This window comes from Microtus pennsylvanicus, chromosome X, assembly GCF_037038515.1.
Source record: "Microtus pennsylvanicus isolate mMicPen1 chromosome X, mMicPen1.hap1, whole genome shotgun sequence".
In the NCBI taxonomy this organism is placed as follows: Eukaryota; Metazoa; Chordata; class Mammalia; order Rodentia; family Cricetidae; genus Microtus; species Microtus pennsylvanicus.
Window position 1 is genome coordinate 132,405,830 of NC_134601.1, and position 22,758 is coordinate 132,428,587.

A 22,758-nucleotide genomic window follows, 5' to 3' on the forward strand; every position below is an offset into this window, starting at 1 on the left:
GAAAAAATTGAAAAAGGAAATATTTCTTGGCAAAATAAGCAGGCAGGTTTCTTCAGGACTGGTAGACCATCTGAGGAAATTAAGGGGTGGGGGAAAAAGAGAAGTCTCTGGTGCTAACCTTGAGAGCTTAGAAAAGTCGGAGGTCAAAGGCTGTCACTTGAGAAGGACAAGGAAGCCAAAATCCAACCCATAAAAGGGGATTCCACTGGGTATGTTTAGGATGAAGGTGAAGGGGGAAACTTGGGTTTCATATTGGAGAAGGGAATCTCTGCACCCCCATCCAACTCAGCTCTGTTCATTTCCCCCATCTGCTCACTGGGACAAGGCCACTGGTCACAAACATGGGGGGCCACTGAGAGCGCCGAGAAGGGAACTGAGCCCCAGGACAACAGAACAAACACTGGGATATCTAACTTAGAGAAAGCACACTGAAGATCCCAACGGTTATAAGATGTCAGGTAATAAATATCTGGCAAGTTCAGACAAACATTTCAGCTTTGACAAGGAATCTAGTTTCAAACTTAACTCCATCCGTGTAGAGGCAGCAACAACCAACACTTATTCTTGACCTTTAGCATGGCTTTCTTTTCAACTAGTCCACTTGCTACACATTATTCCTGTTAAACAACTTCTCTAGTTGAACACAGCTTCTGTATCCGCTCCCACATGAAAATCAACTCCTCGTCCGCCCCTCTGTCGCTCTGGCCTGTCACTCTCCTTTCTGACGGCCCCATTTAATGATCATTAATTTCCCCATTTGAGGAAAATTTTATTTCATGCTTAAAACTTCAGCATTTTCGGCTTCCAGAGCCTCTACTTAATCTTTCTGCTGCTGTTGTTATTTTCAGAAGAAACCACTGGATTCCAATTTTATAAGAGGTCCTTTTTAATGAACGATCCAGGCCTCGACCTACTCTGTCTGTGACTTTTAGGCATTTCAAGGAAAATAAAAGAAGAACAATTGCTTTCTTAGGTTCTTTATTATAGTAAGATAAAAGTAACCAATGACTTGGGACAATTTTTAAAAAATATTCTTCCTTCTCAGCAGATGGGGGTATAAAAGGGAGGTAGGGAGAGGGAACAGGAGGAGACATGGGAGGGGGAAACTAGTCAGTATGTAAAATAAATGAAAAAATCTAATTAAAAAGTTTTAAAAATTTAAGTTAAAAAATTAAAAAGAAAAAAATTCTTATTCCTCAAAATAGAATACATTAACAATGGGATGGCTTTAGCACAAGCACAGTGTGGCGATTTAAAAGAAAATGGCCCCTAAAAAGAATGGGACTATTAGGAGGTGTGGCTTTGTTGGAGTGGGTGTGACTTTGTTGGAAGAAGTGTGCCACTGTGGGGGTGGACTTTGAGGTCTCCTTTGCTCAAGCTTCACTCAGTATACTATATAGACCACTTCCTGTAGCCTACAAAATGTAGAACTCTCAGCTACCTCTCCAGCACCATGTCTGCCCACGTGTTGTTATGTCCCACCATGACGATAATGGACTAAACCTCTGAACTGTAAGGAGCCACTCCAATTAAATGTCATCATCAAAGTTTCTGTGGTCATGGTGTCTCTTCACAGCAATAGAAACCCTACCAAAAACATACAGTGATACTACAGTGCAAATACTATAGATGGGTTGAAGCAAGAGGCAGGCAGAGAGAGGCATAATACCAGAACTAGTTCAAATGTGGCATTAATAGCAAGAAAAGATGAACAATCTGTCATCTGAAATGCACTGTTTATATTTATTCTTCCACAGCAAGGCCCACAAAGTCTATTATTTTCTCTAACGTCTTCTTAAGAAGTAGCACATAAAAATATAATACAAATTCAAGGCCCCACTTCTCCTTTCCTTCTGCCTTATTCTCCCACCAAACTTAAGAGCATGCTTTTTACAATTCAGAATAAAAATATTTCCAGATATTTTTGAGTTTTGTGTGTTCAACTTCACATATGCAGGTATGCAAGTGTGAGCATAGATGCTTGTGTGTGTGAGGCCAGAAGTCAACCTCAAGTGTTGTTCCTCAGGCACTGTCCACTTTGTTTTTGAGAGAGTGTCTCTCATTGGCCTGGTCCCAGCCAAGCAGACAAGGCTGGCCGGTCAAATGAGACCCAAAGATCTGCCTGTCTCTCCCCAGCACTGGGATTATAAGTATGCACCACTTTTAAAAAATGGGTTCTTGGGGATCAAATATTTGCAAGATAAGTACTTTACTAACTGAGCCACCGCATCAGCCCTAGCCACATTCTTCATAAGTGTATAGACATACTTTTTTAAAAAAAAATAACTCATTATCCAATAAACAGTAGTCGCAAACTAGCTGTAGTGTTCTGTTGCCAGAAGTTCATGTCAAGATATTTAGGGCCATCTCATTCTTTTAAATGGTTTCAGAGTTTTCTATGATATGAGCAGAATATATTTTTAAAACTCAAGCCCTAGTTGATAGATATTTTGCTAACTTCAGACTTTTACAAGGTTAGTAAGTTTATGTTGGCTATCCGTAGATACCTATGCATATACACATGCTAGGATGGCCAAAAGACAGACTCCTAGAACTGAACTTGCTGAATCCACAAGGGTGAAACCCCCAAGTTCTCCCCAATAAGACTGCAGTATTTCTGCTCACAAGTAAAAATAAGCTTTCAAGCTCACGTGTCATTACCTCTCTGCGCTTGGCTTCGTTCTTCCTGTATTTGTTGAAACAGTGGCACAGGATGTTCCCACAGCAGCAAGCCACATGCACTAGGGGGCCCTCTTTGCCCAGGCTCAAGCCAGATGACACTGCCAGTACCAACGTGATAGTTTTGATGACAAGGGTCCACTTACCCAAATAGCCCCTAATAATGAAACCACTCAGGATAGTTTTTATCTGTAGGCCAAACACAGAAAGATTGAATACAGACTAAGTAATAACAAACAGCTAAAATCTATACCCCCTTACAAGAACTATATAATCCCTCAACCAGTCTCTCTCTCTCTCTCTCTCTCTCTCTCCCTCTCCCCCCCCCCCCACACCACATACACTCAGTACAGGAGACACTTAGGAAAGCCAGAAGCATTCTGGAAACTGCCATGGACTTTAGGGGAGTAAAGGGCTGTGTAGCAGCTGGAACAAGTCTATGTAAGGATGAGAGTGTGTGAATGGAGAAGCAGGAGCAGCTGAAGGACTAGCTATTCCCTCTGGTTATAAAATGTTCTGAGAATAAGATCAATGTTCAAGAAAGAGTCTGAAAGAGTAGGTACAGCCTGGAGTATTTACCAAAGAACACTGTGACTTAATAGTCACAGGTAACAGTCCTAAGTAATCTTAGGAGCAAGGGCATCTTGATAACTGATGGGGGAGAGTCTTCTGTTTTGTGTTAATTTCATTGGTTAAATAAAGAGACTGCCTTGGCCCTTTAATAGGACAGAAAATTAGGTAGGCGGAGTAGACAGAACAGAATGCTGGGAGAAAGAAGCCGAGTCAGGTAGTCGCCATGATTCTCCCACTCCAGACAGACGCAGGTTAAGATCTTCCCTGGTAAGCCAGCTAGTGGTGCTACACAGAATATTAGAAATGGGTTAGATCAAGATGTGAGAGCTAGCCAGTAAGAGCCTAGAGCTAATGGGCCAAGCAGTGTTTAAAAGAATAAAATTTCTGTGTGTTGTTATTTCGGGGCATAAGCTAGCCAGGTGGCCAGGAGCTGGGGCGGCAGGAACACAGCCTGCTGCTCCTTATAACAGATAACCTAAAATTGTAGTTGTCCGACTAAAACAATTTAAGCCCCAAATACGTAGGAAAGAGGTTTGGGCTACCATCTCCCCCCTTCTAGGCCAAATCCTGTGACCAATGTTGAGAGGAGACTTAAAGGAAAACCTAGATGGAGCTTAGATGCCCTCTGGCTCTGATCCTGATTGATAGCCACCAAGATATAGTATATGCAGGAATACCCAGAAAATTTTGGCACAAAATGGTTCATACTATACTTACCTCAGGAATTCCAGAGCCACAGGCATAAGGTGCAAACGCTTTGACAAGAGATACAGCAAGGAAAGCAAACAGGAGAGCCCAGAGGACGTACATGAAATAATTGACTATGTAGGCAAAAGCTCCCTGGAACACAACAAAAAGACAGATGATGTTTTAGTGGAGACAGCTGGGTGTGGAAGGCAGCTCTGTTCAGTGACATTTTGCCAGGAGAGTAGGCTGGGAAGAAAAAGAACAACAGTAAATTGTGTAAATATCTCTTCTCAGGCCATTCATGTGAGAAAGCACAAAAACACCACTAGGCACCCTTGGTGCTAAAATCACATGCCTTGCTGCAATCAGAAGAAATCCGCAAAGGATTCTAACAGTCCAGATGCTGGAAAGGAAAATGGAGAGCCCTTGAACATGATTTGCTTTTGTCTTTGAGACATCTCACTATGTAGCTATGGCTGGCCTAGAACTTGCTATGTAAGCCAGGCTAGCTTCAAACTCACAGAGATCCAACTGCCTCTCTAGCCAGAGGTATAGACCAGGAGGCCCAATTCTTGGCAAGAGAAGGCTCATTTAGCTTTTGGTGCACGGTCTTGATATACAGCCCTATCTGACCTCTAACCTGCAGCAATCCTCATGCCTCTGCCTTGCAAGTACTGGGACTGCACGCTGAAAGCATACATGGTTACAGTTTACCTTTTATTAGTGGTTTGTCAGTTTTGCAATCAAATCCATATGCTCCTATGTCAAGTTTTTAACAAGAGTTACAATAGCCTTCCCAGTCTCTGGGCTGGTTGAACACTGACTACATATCTGAAGCTATGACAAGTTTGAACATTCCATTACCCTTACCGACGATCTTGGTGGTAAATTCTCACAGACATGGCAACTAAAATTCCTAAGCATTGCTTCATTTCTTTAGAATTGTTTACTGTGTATGTTTAGGGCAAGTAGCATGATATTGGGGGGAGCATTTTGTTTCCATTTTTAACTTTGGAGATTTAACCCTGAGTCTCACACACGCTAAAACACATGCTCTATCACTGAGTTATACTCCTAGTCTTGATGCTTGTTGATCTATCTGAGTTGTTACTGTTGCTTTGAGATATTTTGTGTAGCCCATGTTAGTCCTGAACTCATTAGGTAACAGAGGGTCCCTAATGAACTGTTAATTCTTCGGCCTCCACTTCCCAAGTTCTAGAATTTTAGGTATAAAGATACCAAGTCTAGCTCTAGACTTCATGTTTTATTTTATTTTTAAAATTTGTGTGTGTGTACATGTGTGTGTGCATGCATGTATATCATATTAGTGCAAGTGCTGATGAGGCCAGAAGGTGCGTTCGATTCCCTGGTACTGAAGCTGCAAACAGTTGTGAGCCAATGTGAAGAGAAAGAAGAGTGAGGAGTGAGGAAAGGAGGAGAGGAGGGTGCTAGGGGCTGGCCACACAGCCAGCCAGAGTTAGAAGGGGAGAAACACATGAAGAATAAAGACAGGGAAAGAGCCCAGAGGAAAAAATGTAATTAAAGAGAAAGGGGATAATTTAAGTTAGAAAAGCTGGCTAGAAATAAGCCAAGCTCGTTCAGTCCCAGTCCAGCTGGCTTTGGTGAGCTCCCATTAGATCAGGCACACTGTCTCAGTGGGTGGACTAACCCTTTGACGCCGTCCAGACTTCCTTGCTCATCTTCTCCCTCATTCTGCTCTTCAACTGGACCTTGGGAGCTCGGTCCAGTGCTCCGATGTGGGTCTCTGTCTCTATCTCCATCCATCTGGACCTTCTGAATGTGGCTGACAATTGGGGCCGACCGAGAAGCCAATGATAATGGCACTGGGATTTGTCTCTACTGCATGTACTGGCTTTTTGGAATCCTAGTCTATTTGGATGCATACCTTCCTAAGCCTGGATGGGGTGGGGAGGGCCTTGGACTTCCCACAGGGCAGGGTACCCTGCCCTCTCTCAGACCTGGAGGGGAAGGAGGAGGGGGAGTCAGGGAGCTGGAGGGAAATGGGAGGAGTGGGGGAAGTGGGAAATTTTGAATGGTATCATTTATAAAGCAATAAAAAATAAAAAAAGAAATAAGCCAAGCTAAGGCCAGGCATTCATAAGTAAGAATAAGTCTTGTGTATTTATTTGAGCTGGGTGGCAGACCCCAAAGAGTTAAAAACAAAACAAAAAACCCTACATTTTGCTACATTTTGGCACTCAACTTGAGGGTGCAAACCCAAGACCCAAAGATTAAGAGTCTCATGCTCAACCAACTGAGCTAGCCAGGCCTAGATTTCTCTTCCTATTTATTCTCTTTGCCTGCCAGCCCCACCTATTCCTCTCTCCTGTCTAGCTCTTGGCCATTCAGGCCTTTATTAGGCCAATCAGGTGTTTCAGACAGGCAAAATTATACAGCTTCACAGAGTTAAACAAATGCACCCTAAAAGAACGCAACACATCTTTGCATCGTTAAACAAATATTCCACAACATAAATGAATGTAACACATCTTAAACTAATAGTCCACAACAATTAACATTAAAGGGCTGGCAAGTAGTGATTCTTGACCAAAAAGGAATACTGCACAGTAGGGGTTATGCTTCAGATGACACAGATAAAAAGCTCGATAGACTTCCGACTCTGCAAACCATAAAACACGGGGAGAACTTAGCAGCCTACACAAGGAGAATCAGTACTCTGTAGTTTTCTTTTTTCAGTTGTGAATATGATACAATTTTTTCCTTAGGTCCTCAGAGAACAACTATCTCTTTGTCCTTTAAGAGACATTTGTGAGCAAGTGGACTCCAGAGGTAGGAAACAAAGAGGGAAAGGCAGTGAAAGGGAAAGCAACAGGCGCTGGCCAGAGCAGAGAGCAGGAAGCCAAACTGTTGGCAAGAGAAGGCCTCTGAAAGCTTCACAGATTATTTCCCCCAGGCAATGATTTCATTCATAAAAAGAGCCAGAGAAATCTGTTGTGTGAGCAAATCTCAAGCTCTGCTTCATAAGGAACTGCTGGAACAGACCACAAGAAAGGGCTAGTTCTCCAGCGGAGCACGCGGGAGTCATCCTACAGCATCAGAAAACTACAGTTCTCTCTTTCCCTCTCCCACCTGCTTCTGTCTATTTTGTATACAGCTAGAGAAATAAGATGGGTTGGTGGTGTTAGTCATAGGTAGAGTTCACATAGTATATTCAAGGCCCTAGGCTTGGGCTTCAGCACCACAGAAGCAAAAACACACCAACCAAAATAGGGAAGTATATTCTATGCATTTTAGATATATCAATTTCTTGTACTATTGTTATTCAAAGTGTTAACCATGGCCAGAGGTGGGATGAAGAATACAACATGATTATGTAACTGCCTTAAAAGTTAAGTGGCTGCCAAGGCTGAACATCTGAGTTCAAATTCCAGAACACATGTCATAAAAAAAAGAATAACCAACTCTACAACTTCTCCTCTGACCTCCACATAAGTGCCACAGCACACATATTCCCGCATATATACACATATACATACGCGCATGTACACAGTAAGTATATACATTGATTTTTTTTTAAAAAATGCTTCCTAGAACTGGAGAGATGGCCCAGTGGTTAGGTACTCATGCAGAGTGTCTGGGTTCAACTCCCAGTCCTCTTAATAATCTGTGACTCCAAGTTCAGGGGATCCAAGGTCTTCTTCCGGTCTCTGTAGGCACCAGGCACACACCTGTTGCACATGCACACATGCAGACAAAACAGTCACACACAAAATACAAAAATAATTAAGATCTTAAAAAAATAATGACAAGTGCTTCTTCCAAAGCAAGGGAAGCAGACATTCATAATTGCTCCATACATAGAGATTATATTCTGCGTAGATAGATAATCTTCAACCACTTCAAAGAGCTGTAGAAAATGGCATTTAAATAACTCAGAGTTCGGTTGAAATGAGACACAATTGCTCCTGGCAGCACCGATCTATTCGTGAGAGAATGTTGAGCACCAAAGACATTCCACTTGGAGTTTGTTTTCTTCTTGGCAAAACCAGCCTTTGGTCAAGGAACTGCCCATACCTCAACCACTGACAAAATACATAGTATCCAGAAATGGATAAGCAGGACTGTCAAATCTTGCCAAGACAGGGTACGATGGTTTTGAAATATTTCTTGCCTTTGAAAATAGTCTGTCATGGCCGGGTGATGGTGGTGCACGCCTTTAATCCCAGCACTCAGGAGGCAGAGGCAGGCAGATCTCCGTGAGTTCGAGGCCAGCCTGGTCTACAAGAGCTAGTTCCAGGACAGGCTCTAAAGCTACAGAGAAACCCTGTCTCGAAAAACCAAAAAGAAAAAGAAAAAGAAAAAAGGAAGGAAGGAAGGAAGGAAGGAAGGAAGGAAGGAAGGAAGGAAGGAAGGAAGGAAGGAAGGAAGGAAAATAGTCTGTCAAACCTTAGCCAAAGTTGGTTGCCTCAATGTTGCAAATGAGACTCTGAGTGATTGTCCAGGTAGTCTCTGTCATTTGGTGCACATTTTGGAAGTTGCTTGATTGCACTTCTTACTCACTCAAGTAACATTATTTCCCTTCTCGGATGTTCCATGGGGTTGGAGACTAGATAAGTATAGTTACTTTCCTCTCATGACTTGGCCAAGTTATTTATTATACAAGACTTAAGCTAGTTGGAATAGGGTATTTGTTCTTATTGTATATAATTTTGTATTAGGTTTAGAACTCTCTTATTTAAACAAAAGGGGAGGTGCTGCAGGAAGGTTTACCCACCTACTGGGGCGTGGCTTCATAGACTATTTACCCAGATGCCAAAGCGTGTCCAGCCCCTTCTCTCCTCCCTCCTGGTTCCCCCGTTTTGCTCGTTAGGATTGTTTGGATCTCATCTCCATCCACCGTTCAAACAGAGAATCCTGATTTGTAAGTTTCCCCCCCAAATAAATGTCTATCTCTCTGTTCTGAGCCAGTGTGAGATTTGTTTTAAGCGCCCGATATCTGTGCCTTCACATAATCAATATCTCTCTCTCTCTCCCTGCCTCTCTCTCTTTTTCCCTCCCTCTCTCTCTCACTAAGTTGTAAGGCTTTATAAGGCTTTTTAAAACCCAGTCTTTCTAATACATAAATAGAAATATTACACTAGAAGACAGAAGCACTTAGGAATGGAGGTAAAACAGAAATGTTGTTTCTTCCTAAAAAAAAATAAAATAAAACAAAATAAAATAAAATAAAATACAGAGAAGGGTATGACAACTCAAACCTCTAACCAGGATTTGGGAAATCAAATAGGATTCCTGGGAGTTCTAGACTAGACTAGGCAAAAGAGTGAAACTTTATTTCAAGCAAATAAAAATCCTCACAGCTAACCAGGAAAATCACAAATTTTGAGGTTAGCAAGGCAAATCATCAAGATCCTATCTCAAAATAATTTTAATTGAGTTAACTGTTTGTTTATATACTTATTGCTTTCTTGAGATAGGGTCTTATTATGTACCCTAACTAGCCTGGCACTCAATGTATAAGACTAAGCTGGTCTGGAGCTTGCAGTGACCCTCTTGCCACTAACTCCCAAACACTAGGATTATAGGCATGAGCTACCATACCCAGCTCAAAATAACTGTAATGGTTTTTAAGACTCAGCCAGTAAAGGCATCTACCAACCAACAAGACTACAACATAGGTTATATCCCTGGGATCTATATGGTAGAAGGAAAGAACTGACTCCCTAAAGCTGTCCTCTGAACTCCACCCATGTGCTGAGGCATGGATGGACACACATGCACATACACACACTAAATGTAATCTTAATTTTTTAAAAAATTGAGACAAGGTCTCATATAGCCCAGGCAACTCAAAAATGTAGCCAAGAACGACTCTGAACTCCTGATCTGCCTGCCTGCACTTTCCAAGTTCTGGGGGTTACAAGTGTGTGCCACCATGCCTGGCTTTTATAATAAAAATATTTAAAATACAGTTGATGTAACTCAGTTGTACAGTATTTGTTTAGTATATGCAAGACCTAGAGTTTAATCTCGAATTACACAAGGAAATGAAGAAAAATTTACACTCCATTTTAAAATCATTGTTTATAGAGGTAGAAAGATTCAGTGGTTAAGAGCACTTTATGCTCTTGCAGAGGACCAAGGTTTGATTCCCAGTACCTACATCGTGGCTCACAACCATCTGTAACTCCAGTTCCAAGATCTAAAGCACTCTTGTGACCTAAGTGAGCACTGGCACAAATGTGGTACACACACACCCATGCAGGCAAAACACTCATACACCTAAAACAAATCTAAAAAGAATTAAAAAGTCATTGTTTACATTTAAAAAATATTCCAAATCCTCAGGGAAAAAATCAGTATTCTAGGAAGGTTTGTACCTTTCCCCCAGTAATTTAACTCTACTGCAATTTGAGAAACATACATGTCTTAGCTAGGGTTTCTATTGCTGTGATGAAACACCAGGACCAAAATGCAAATTTGAAAGGAAAGGGTTTGTTTGGCTGACACTTCAATGGTACTGTTCATCACTGACGGAAGTCAGGACAGGAAGTCAAACAGGACAGGAAGCTGGAGGCAGGAGCTGATGTAGAGATCCTGGAGGGGAACTGCTTACTGGCTTGCTCCTCACAGTTTGCTCAGCCTGCTTCCTTATACCACCCAGGACCACCAGCCCACAGATGATACCACCCATCTTGGGCTGGGCCATCACACCCCAATCACTACTTAAGAAAATGCCCTATAGCTGGATCTTAGGGAGCCATTTTCTCAACTGAGGCTCCCTCCTCTCTGATGACTCCGGCTTGTATTAACTTGACATAAAACTAGCCAGTACAATACACATAAAACCTTGCTCCTCAAGCCAATGTATATAGTTACATATGGATATAAAAATCTCTTATTTCTGACTTTACTAATTTATTATCCATTTTCAATTGACTTGTATGTGTCTATGAATGTGTGTGTGCTACCTCAAAATTTTTCATGAAAAAAATGAATAATAAAATTATTTTAAAATTTTTGATTGGATTACCATGGTTATACATGTTTATAAGGTATAGTATGATAGTTTGATACATGTATATATACTATATAGTGATTAAATTAGGATAATTAGCATATTTACTTATTTAAATATTTCATATATCTTTATGTTTGAAGTCTTCTTACCCCCTCTACTCTGTTACTTGGTAAAATATATAAGCAGGGATGTGGTTCACTATTAGAGCACTCACCTAGCACACACAGGCCTTGGGCCCAATATGCAGCCCTCAATTAATCATTAGTTGTTGTACAGTACAGTTACAGTAAAGCTGATGTTTGAACTGTAGAATTTCTTCCTCCTCTCTATTTGCTGTTCATTACACAACTTCTCTCTGACCCTTCCCTTCTCAGCTTCTAGAGACCTTTGCTCTACTCTACTTCCATGAAATCGGATGAAAGATAAATTTGAAGAGTTCAGGCATATAGTCTGGTCTTATCTCTACTTCACCAAAAGAATGGACAGCTAGGGAGAAAGTTCAAGGGGTACCCGTTTCTACTGGTGAGCCTGGTAGCTAAAACACATCTGTTTTGTGTGCTTTCTCAGTGGGAGAGATCTAATATATAACAAAGGACTGAAAGATAGGAAAGGAGCTAAAACACAAAACTATTATGTGTTGAGAAGTATTTGCTGAGACAATAATGAAAACACCAATACAACTGAAAAAGAGACTGGACGATTTGATTCCCAGATCTCCGTTATTCGGACATGAGACACATCATACCTTTGATTGTTCCAATTCAGTACTCAGGGACAAACTGCTTTGTTTTTCTATATGATAAACATATTTTAAGCCATTTCATAATCTTGTTAGAAATTACATCTTACCTGTTGTTTGCCTCTGAAATTTCCAACGAAATATAAGACTTCTTTAAAACAAACCAAACTTTTAAATATAAGCAGAAAATGCTTCCAACATGTCAGAAGAGATAGAAATAAGGCTGCAGCACTTAAACCACAAAAGAAGACAGCTTGTTCCTTTTCTTTTCCATGAAGAATGTAGGGGAAGATTTCATAATTTCCAGGAGTACAGTACAAAAAAATGAAATAAATATAAGGACGAAACTCAGTGGTACAGAAATAAGTATTACACATTACCTGTTCTGTATTGATGATAAGCTGGGACCAGCTATTCCATTCTGGGCACTTGTCTCTCTCCTCAAAGGTGGCATGGTCAGATTTCCAGCAACAGTGTTCCTGGTTAAACCAGAATCCCTTAGTGCATATCCCTTCTTTTAAGTCTGTCATCCAGTGAGCAGAGATATCTATTAGGCCTGCTAACGAGCCTGATTTAGTGGGGAAAAAAGAAAAAGCCAAATTTAATCTCACTTCTAAAATTCTATTTTTGGTAATTAGAACAAGTTTTATCAGACAAAGTGACAGGAAAGGAATTGAAATGACAGGTAAATATATACTTCCCTATTCCTATTCCATCTGGAGCTTCTTTCTGATTGTTGATGTGCTTAATATTTCACTTACTATCTCTACATTTGATGTGGGATGTCCTTTTGTATATGTGTTGTTTTTATTGGTTAATGAATAAAGCTGTTTCAGCCAATGGCTTAGCAGAGTAAATCCAGGTAGAAAATCTGAACAGAGATATATAGAGAGAGTAGGCAGAGTCAAGGAGATACTATGTAGCTGCTGAAGGAGAAAGACACCTGCCAGAACTTTACCAGTAAGCCACAGCATTGTGGTGACACACAGATTAACAGAAATGGGTTAATTTATGATATAAGAGCTAGCTAGCAATATGCCTAAGCGATTGGCCAAGCAGCGTTGTAATTAATACAGCTTTGTGTGATTATTCGGGTCTGGGCAGTAGGGAAACAAACGAGCAGTCTCTGTTTACATACATTAACACCAGTGTTGGGCTGAAGAGATGCTTAAGAGTACATACTACTCTTGCAGAGGATCTGAGTTCAATTCCCAGCACCCACATTGGATAGCTCACAACAGTTTTTAACTCCGGTTCTACAAATGCTTCTGGCCTCCAAGAGCACCTGCATTCTCACACACAGACACGAACAGATACACAAAATAAAAATAAACACCAGAATCTGGGAAATATGTACACTGGGAAGAGCTAGGGAAAAAGCAAAACACTTGGGGAAGACAGAAGAGTTTGGTTTTGAAACTTGCTTGACACAATGAAGGAACTGCTTTGGTGTGCTTAAGGAATGTCACTCTATAAAGGGAGTAATTTATTTGCTTAGCATTATGTGACTTGCTAGGCATGGAGCCACAGGTTTTTCATCCCAGCACTCTGATAGTTCAAGGCCAGCCTTGTCTACTTAGCATGCCAGCTAGAAATAAATAGTGAGACTCCATCTCAAACCAAAAACAACAGCTAAAACAAAAAAATTATGTTGTTCTCCCTATATACATCAGTTGGAGTGAATACAAATTGCACACACTAAAGAATCTTCCATGATATTTATGTGTAAAGGCTCTGGAGCAAAGTTGATGAAGGGTTTTTCACCACAGACAGAAAGAACTTGTACAGCGGGAGGAAGATACTGTCCGCTAAGGACATTAAGTTTATAACAGCACAGAGTATTGTGTGCAAAGGTTGGCTGGAACTCGAGAAACTTTGGATGCCTACTGAACCTAGGGTATGAACACACTACAAAGGTCTCAGTAAAAAGGAATGAGTGTATATAGGCCATCCATCAAAGAAAACAATGAAAAAATAAAGTAAGTACTATGACTGGTAAACTCAGAAGAGCTAAGACAGTAAAAGTACTTTACTTCTGGATGTCATGTGTCAGTTAAATGAAGAAATTCTGGACGAGAGAAACTAAATGGCCCATATTGCGCCTTAAAGGAATGATAAAAGTGTTATAAAACAGCCCCTGAATTCCCAGACTGTCCCATTCAGACACACTGCTTCTGTTATGGGTCTCCAATGTTTAAAAACAAAACACCTCATGTGTATGAGAGGAAAAAAACAGCCACTGACCACCTAAAGACAAGAAACACATTAAAGCGTTGAGAACATTGTGCCTACATTCTGCTGGGTGAAAAAGGCCATGTTATGTGTATGTTTTGGTACGTGCAGAAAGTGTTACCACATACTTGAATGCCCTAGTCAAATCCAGCATTTTCTGAAAGCTATTTTTGGCTACTGTAGCCCCCAGATTTCTGTTCCAACTTTTATTGCATTTACTGCCTGGGTTCACAAAATGAACAAGACCTTATAGTTACATACTTTGCTCTATGCTCCCGGTGTTTTCGCATGTGTGCTTTATATTTTACACACCCATCTTCAGTCCTGGCTTCCCCTCTACTTCCACATCTCTCCCTGCTCACAAATGTCGCTTTCTTCTCTGGCTACAAGTTTTATTAAGCTTCCCTATCCCAAAGAACAGATTAACATTTCAAGGGTTTGTTCTTTCTTTCTTTCCAATGACTACCAAAACTTGAAATCTGGCTCTCAACATATATCTGAAGTTTCTTTGTGAACACTAATATGTTCCTAATTACTAGATTTATGACCTTCCCTCCTCTATACTCCTTCCTTTGCTTTGCTACAATAGTTGGCTTTATAGATTACCCAATCTATTATTAACCAGCTCCAAACTGTGTTATTCTCCTGGAAGAGCCAGAAGGCAAAATTGAACACCCTCAACCATGGGCTGGCAAGCTACAACGTGAGAGCCAAATCTTTCTCACCTGTTCTGTCTGCCAGGCAAGATGTCCGAGCTGCAGCAAGACTCATTTCTCTCCCTATGCCTACAGCTGCTTTTGTGCCACAGCAGCAGGGTGAAGCGGGCACTCCAGAGATCACTTAACCCATGACTCTTAAAACAGTATTATCTGACCCCCTTAATGAAAAAGAAAAGGCTGCCAACCTTTTAGTGTAGGCAATTCTTTTTAAAAGAAATAATTTATTTTATATATTATTTGTTTGTGTGTACACACGTAAGTGCATGCAGACTCAAACATGGAGGCCAAAGGGCAACTTTTGGAAGTTGGCTCTCTCCTTCCGCCCTGGATTTCAGGGATCAAACTAAGCTTGTCGGGCTTGTAGAGCAAGCACCTCCCCCACTAAGCCATCTTGCCCGTCCTTATCCCAGGCAATTCTTAGAAACTCAGAATGAACGAACCACTTCATATTTGAGGTAGTCATTTTCTCCACGCCTCATGACAAGAACAGCATCAGCAACTAGGCATCATGTCAAGTATTTTATCTCATATAATCCTCAAAGAAAGTATTCAATACAGATGCCTGTGCTATCTCCATTTTACAGACCAATACACCAAAGTCTCCAAGGAGCTAAGAAACTTGCCCATAGCCATAAAGCTATCAGCAGTGGAGTAGGGATTTTAATCTTGACTTCCTGAAACTAGAGTCTACTCTGTAAAGTGAAATCTTATAGCATCTTCTCTAGCTTTCCCACTTAACTCCTATTTTGCTCAAGAGTCCAGATCTTCCTAGGCATTGTCTTTAATGCTACAAGAGTACATTTCTTGCTTTCTCTGCCCGGTGTTGCTGGCTTTCTGTTTCCCGCATAGGAGGGGAAGTTTGCAATGGAACTTGCTGTAAGCTGGTATCTGCAGAGCAAGTCTCCATTTATATACTGTACATAAGGTGAGCATCTCTAACCTGAAACATTTCTTAATTCTTTAAGCATTGACATGATGCTGCATGAGGAAAATTGCACACCTGACCTCATGTGATAGGACTTTAGTCAACATAGAGATGGAAAGGGGGGCACTGTCTACAGCCTACTATCCGGACCTAGGAGGCTGAGACAGGGGTGATGCTGAGGCCAGCCTGGGTCTCATCAAGTCAGATGAGATACTCTTTCACACTAATAGAAAATCCAAGTGAACTTATATAAAACTCCCTTCAAGCTGTGTGTGTGTGTATGTGTGCATGTGCACATGCTCGTGTGTGTGAGTGTGTGTGTGAGTGTGTATACACAGTGCTTATACATATATTTATACGTATCTAATGTATGTATTATATAGTGCATATATGTATATATAAAACAAGCAAATTTTGTGTTTAGATTTGGGCCCTTTTCTCCAAATATTTCATTATATAATATGGTAACATTTCAAATATCTCTGGCTTCAAACTTTTTTTACATTCTTTTAGTGTGAGTGTACACATGCCCCACCGTGTGTGTGTGCGGGGGAGGGGGTGCCATGGTGTACATGTGAAGATCAGAGGATAATTTGAGTGAGGGTTGGAAGATAATTTGTAAGAACTGGTTTTCTCCCCCCATCATGTGGCCTTTACCCACTGAGGATATTCAACCTATAGTGTTTGGAGTGGCTAGAGAAAGTCAGTGGAGCTGACAGGAGAATCTGCTAGCATAACGCCCCTCTGAAACCAGGAAAGAATGTGCTGAGTCCCTGAGCTTAGGAGCTACATCTTAGCATGCCTTCCTCTGCCACCAGGAGGGAGGAGATAAAAGTTCAAGAGACAGGTTAAGAGCTGGGTATGGTAGTTCTCGCCTGTAATATCAGCACTGAGGAGAGTGAGGAAACAGATCACAGCTCCTTCCAGCCTGGACTGTACATTGAGATCAAAACCAGCCTGGGCTAAATTAGGAGAGCCTGTTTTAAGAAGAACAAGGGCTGAGGCAGGGGCTCAGTGGTGAAAACCTGACTGGCACATATATTAGTCTTTACTCTTATTCCCAGAGCTGCCTTCCACCTTAAAATGATCGTGACATCTTAGGCACACAAACTGTGTTTAGACGTATTTCTTCTTAGATACAGGCATTACTTAGAGCTCATTTACACATGGGATGTTGCACTTTCAAAAGATTCGCCAGCAATTCATTTCCGATGGGAGAACATAGTGGGAGATTAATTTTAAAAACTTCTGTAGTTTACCATACCTGATAAAAGCCCAATAAGGAGCATCAACAACCAGCCAGAAAATGCATCACTCACACTGTGAATTAAGGCCCATGTGGACTCTTTGCTTTTATTGGTAATCTAGGAAAAAAAAATAAGATAACATTAGTATACTCTACATATATCTTCCCTCCATCTAAAAAAATCTTCAGCAGAAAAATACAAATTATCTGGGAATAGATAACAATTGAGAATTATTTAATTGAACCAATTTACCAAGAATACTGCAATTTACTGAATTCTACCAATTTATTGTAATGTCTAAGATATACCCCCACTTAGCCACTAATTTCTTAATACAATCAGCCTGTTTTGTGCATTGCAGGATAACAGCTGTCTCAAGGAGCGTTGATTCACAGCAAATATCTTGATTGTTTTGCAAAGAATAAACAATGGTTGATCTCAGTGACAACTTGAAGTTTACTATGTGCGGCTACAGTTCAGTCAGGAAATTCCCAAAGCTGGGTAGCACCAAGTTCCAAAAGTACAGGGATCACAGGCACTGATTGATACTGGTGATGTGTCTCCTTCAAGTTCAGAAACCAGCAACTGCATCTGAGGGCGTCATGATAAGCCCGAAGTTTGGCTGTTCAGGTCTTGCTCAACTTAAATCCACACTCTTCATATTTTTATTTTGTTTCCCTTTAGCTTTAATTTTTTTTATATCGTGTATGTGTGTGTGTGTGTGTGTGTGTGTGTGTGTGTGTTTAGGACAGAGGACAACTTGCTGAATTCTGTTCTCTCCTTCCATTATGTGGGTTCCAAAGATCAGACTCAGACCATCAGACTTGACAAGTACTTTTTGTACCCTTAACCAACTTACTGGCCCATGTCCGTATCTTTAAAGTCATTATTCTGCCAGTGTTGTTACTGGGACTTCCCCTTCTTTGTACCACTATTTATTATACTCTAAGTTGATTTATTCCACCTTCACCTACAGCCACACCACAAACAATAACAAATTATAAACTTCAAAAGGAACTTTAAAATGTATTTTGAGGGCCAATAAGATAGCCCATTGGCCTGTACACGCGCGCACGCACCCACACCCACACCCACCCACACCCACAGAGGGAGGAGAAGAGGGAGAGGGAGAGGGAGAGGGAGAGGGAGAGGGAGAGAGAGAGAGAGAGAGAGAGAGAGAGAGAGAGAGAGAGAGAGAGAGAGAGAGAAGCTACAATAATTACAAGATTTAAAAAACAGTAAAGGAAGAAAGAAAATTGAGCCTGGTGTGGTGGAGCACACCTTTAATCCCAGCACTTGGGAGGTGGATCCAGGTGGATCTCTGTGAGTTCACGGCCAGTCTAGTCTACAAAGTAAATTCCAAGACAGCCAGGGCTGTTACACAGAGAAACCCTGTCTTGAAACATGCCCCCTCACACACACACAAAAGAAATAAAAGGAAGAAAGAAAACTGAATGAAATAAGTTGGGAGGCTTAGGCTAAGCCTATGTGCAAGTAAATTCAAGGCCAAACTGGGTAACAGTGAAACCCTGTTTCCAAATCAAAAGTGAAGAGGGCTTAAGTCATACCTTGCTGACAGAATACTGCCTAGCACTGCAAAGCCCTGCATTCCATCACCAGTACTGCCTCCCTGAAAAACTGGAATTTCTCAAAACCTGTACCTGGGACAACCTGACTCTGAGGTTCATGTAGTTGTCAGACTACGTGGCAGAATCTGAGAAAGGCTTAAAAATGAAAAAAAAAATAGGGCTGGGGTGTAGCTTAGTGAGTGGGAGAATACATGTTAAACCCTAGGTTTGAGGAAATCATCAAACACACACACACACACACACACACACACACACACACACACACACACACCCTGAAAATAGTCTCTGTCTGACTCTAATCTCTGCCTCTTACAGAGATTTGTCCCTGACAGGAAGAAGTCATGGACTCAGCAGAAAATGGTATTAATATATTTTAAATATGGAGTCAAGCAGAACCTTAGGGGGGGAAACTACGAGTGTGCCCCAAAGAAGTGACTTGCCAGAGGGTCACCTGCTGAGAGTGCATGGGCAGGAGCTGGGCATCAACATTTTCACTGTTGCTGAGTTAAGTTCTCCACTGTTGTCCCCACATAAACTAGAAATAGTTTATTGCCTAAATTTGACTAGTATAGGACAGGTTCAAAGCAAAGGTTCTGGGCACGGCAGGAAACACCTATAATTCCAGCACTTAGGATTATGGGAGTAAGAGCTCTGTAAGCTCGTGACGAGCCCGGACTGTACAGCAAGTCCCTGTCTCATTTCAAGAAAAAACAAAAATAGCAAAGGACCCTTGGGCACATGCCTGTACTCTCAGTACTCAGGAGGTTGAAGCAGGAGGATTAAGAGTTCTAGGCAGTTTAGATTGCCTGCCCAGTGAGTTCCAGACTAGTCTGAATAAAGTCTCAATAAGATAACAAACAAATAATAATAAGAATAAAAGAATCAAAGGACCTTGGCAGAGCTCTGAGAAAATAGCTCAGTACTTTGGAAAAAGAGGTGAGGAAATTCTTTTGTCAAGCTTACACAATCTACACCATAGCCCTAAATACCTAAAACATCAAATTAATGTCTTGGATATGAATTTGATCAGTCTTATGGTTTTATTGGTGCTGGATGCATAATGTTACTTTGGTTTTATGGTTTTACAAGAGCTATAATCTTATAAAGCTGAACCCATATTCTTCAATACTCTGTAAGGTTGGGGTAATTTGGTTTTTTATTCCTTTGAAAAAAGCCCATTTACTTTCCTTGGTTTTAGAGACCCTGCTTTAAGAGATAAACCATAAAGGGAGCTGAGATGGGAGGAGAAGGTCTGGAACATTTGTTTTCACCTACACAGAGGCATGCGTACCCATTTCATGAATGTCTCTTTTAACAACATTCTATAGGAAAAAAATCATTAGACACAGATTTAAAACCAAGAATGAAAATTATATATAAAAGGTCTTTAAAAACAGAAATATAGCAGGTGGTGGTAGTGCATGCCTTTAATCCCAGCACTCAGGAGGCAGAGGCAGGTGGATCTCTGGGAGTTTGAGGCCAGCCTGGTCTACAGAGCTAGTTCCAGGACAGTCAGAGTTGTTACACAGAGAAACCGTGTCTCTGTGTAAGCAAACAAACAAACAAAAAAACAGAAATATATTACAAAATGAAGCCAGGCATGGTGGCTCTCATCTGTTAATTCAGTATGAGGGAGGCAAAAGGGTATTCAGGAGTTTGTTAGTGTAGACTACATAGCGAGTTCCAGACCAGCCTAACCTACAGAAGACTTATCTCAAAAAATAAAAACGAAAAATGAAAGAAACCCTGTGTTGTCAATAGAAGAGATTCACACCAGCTCTGGGGCTGAAAAAAAGGAGAGCAAAGAACAAATTTAGCTCTTTACCTTTCTTCCCCCATGTTTCCTAAGATTACTCACGTGCCAGCACTGCCTTACCTCTCGGTGCCTATCTCGGTCTCGAGACTTCTCTCTCACCCAATCAATTGTGTTGAAATCATCATAGGTCCCTACACCAGGGATTGGCTCCTCCAAGAAGTCCATGATCCTATTTGAAGAGCCTATTCCACCACCATTGTATGACTTGTTTCCTGTATTAAATAGCAAACAGACATTAGTACATCAGAGAGTCAAAATTTTTAAAGCCCTCATCAACTATCCGATGACTAGAATTTAGGAGTGGAAATGAGGGAACACAATCACGTTCATAGTTTCTGTGGTTTAGGCTCAAATAAGAAACAGCTAAAGACATCATGAGTGGACAGGGACCAGGACGGTGATAGTATAAAGAGAGAAATGACAGAAGCTGCTGTGTAATGGAGAAAGTATCTACAGAACAAAGGAAAGAAAGGAGCTTGGATCAGTTTAGGTATTTCAGTTCATGGAAGGGAGATAAAGGGCTCCGAGGTCTTTGCAAATGTACCCCATCAGAGCCACCTCATACTCTGTAAGGCAGTAACTCAATCCGACGAGGTAGCCTTTGCCTGGGTGAAGACTTGAACGGAAGAATGCTGGCCTCTTCAAGAGTTAAGGTGACTGGAACGTGCAAACTTTCCTTCAGTCGATGCTTTGATCTCCAACAGAATGGGCTGGTAGAAACTCTTTCACAGTGTGTTGGAAAGTCAAATATTTACAAGGAGAGATTTGGATAACAATGCTTAGCTTAGCAATGAACCGTCCCTTAATCTTTCAACTAAGCAACATCCGAGTGCATGCACTAATTGTGGTTCTTGGTCGGCTTGGCATTTAGTTTTTCCATTACAGCTATTTGTGTATGCATATGCTTTCTCTTCCTTTTCTAGACTAGCCAATCTTCAACAGTTACACTATACTGAATTCATAACAGCCTTCTCCACCACGTCTTTTTTTCCGTTTGAGTCAAGTCTCACTAGGTTCCCCAGGCAGGCCTAGAACTTGTGCTCATCTCAGCCCCCCCCCCCCCGACTCCTAAGAATGTGTCACCATTTCCTGCTCTTTGTACTGTCATAGCACATGCGATAGTCAGTAAACATCAGATGAACCAAAATGCATTCAACAAATGGCAAGGCTGAGGGAATATTTAAACTAAGCAGTTGTACTGACACATGGTAAGTATTGCTTATAAACTTGTTCAAAATATTTTGGCAACATCATCTGATGGAACAATATTTTGCTAGTAAACTAGACATGTAAAAACAGCATTGAGAAAGCTATATAAATGCATGCAGGGAGAAAGCAGAGCGATTCCATCATTTAACTCACACAGCCAAATCTCACATTTGCAGCACCAATCTTGGCAGGGACAAGACTTCATCCAGACTATTTGGTAATGAACCCTCTTCAATAAATGCCCAAGTTAGCTTCAGCTGACTCTTTCTCCAACATCCCCTTGCCCAACTCAGCTAGACGATTTTAGTATTCTCGTGGCGTAAGTTTGAATGAACGAGATAAACTGAACCTGGTTTACCGATTTGTACAAGTCCTAATTCAGCACGCTTCTTACAAGCAAGTCACAGATTCGAAAGGAAAAGCTCATCCGAGTCCTAATCATCTGCAGGTGGGTGGGTCCCTGAAGCGGCGTGGAGGAGGTGAACAAGTTAATCTTAAAACCTCCAACCAAAGTCCTTTTCCTATCTTCACTTGTACCTGGCTAGAAAATGGATGTCTGCTGAATCACTACCCAGCATTTCCTATCAGTCAGTGTTACACTGATAAAAGATGAAAGCTGCTACGTTTGAGAGCTTGGCGGGGGAAAGCCAGCTCGGAAACAGGGGCAGAAAGAAAAGAAAGTCTGTGGGAAGAAGGGAGCTGAACCAAGCTGTTTCCACTCTCAAGTTAAACGCTGACACGAATGCTGGGCACCAAACAACCAGAAACTGGCTCCTCAGAGCGGGTTAATGCTTCCATTGAATTTGCTCTAGTTTCAGAGTTCTCTTTTCAGGAAGGAAAAAAGAAGAGGCAGGATTTTGTGAAAGATTCTGAGAAGCATCAGATAGCAGTCTAATGTTACATTATATATCAAATGAGCTCCTCCACCACCCCCAGCTTTAAGGCAAAATGAAGATCTGCAACAGCGTCCTGGCAGGAAAGAGAGAATCCTATTACATCACTAGGTAACATGAGCACCACCGCATCCTCCTTTGTCGTTTGTCTCCTGCTAGACACGCAATGATCAGGCCCCTAGCACAGGGCAGGCAGTGATTAGAATCCTACTACAGGCTGCTTGCAATTCTCCAGATGCCCTGCTCCCGGAGCACGCTTCAGTCCGGGGCTGGGCTCAGGCTGCTTACCTTGGATCACAGTTTTCTTTCTTTCTGCCTCAAGGAAAAAACTCCCTTGGCAGCCTGCATTTGCTCATTTAGGATGAGGCGCTTGTACAGGAGGCCCGCGCTGGGACGCTTTACAAGGGCACTTGCTGCTTTCTCTGCTTTTTCACAGCAACAAACGCC

At 41.4% G+C, this 22,758-nt stretch overlaps 1 protein-coding gene across 2 annotated transcripts in view; it reads right to left on the bottom strand.

Moving 5' to 3' along the window:
* Window positions 1-22,758, bottom strand: part of Clcn5 (chloride voltage-gated channel 5) — a 155,900-nt gene that overhangs the window by 11,519 nt on the left and 121,623 nt on the right. For both annotated transcript variants that reach the window (XM_075956755.1, XM_075956754.1), the window contains 5 exons: window positions 20,270-20,421; window positions 16,822-16,921; window positions 12,062-12,249; window positions 3,970-4,092; window positions 2,662-2,868 (listed from right to left, as the gene is read on the bottom strand). In XM_075956755.1, coding sequence (XP_075812870.1) covers window positions 2,662-2,868; window positions 3,970-4,092; window positions 12,062-12,249; window positions 16,822-16,921; window positions 20,270-20,421 — 770 coding nt within the window. The remainder of the gene's footprint in view (window positions 1-2,661; window positions 2,869-3,969; window positions 4,093-12,061; window positions 12,250-16,821; window positions 16,922-20,269; window positions 20,422-22,758) is intronic.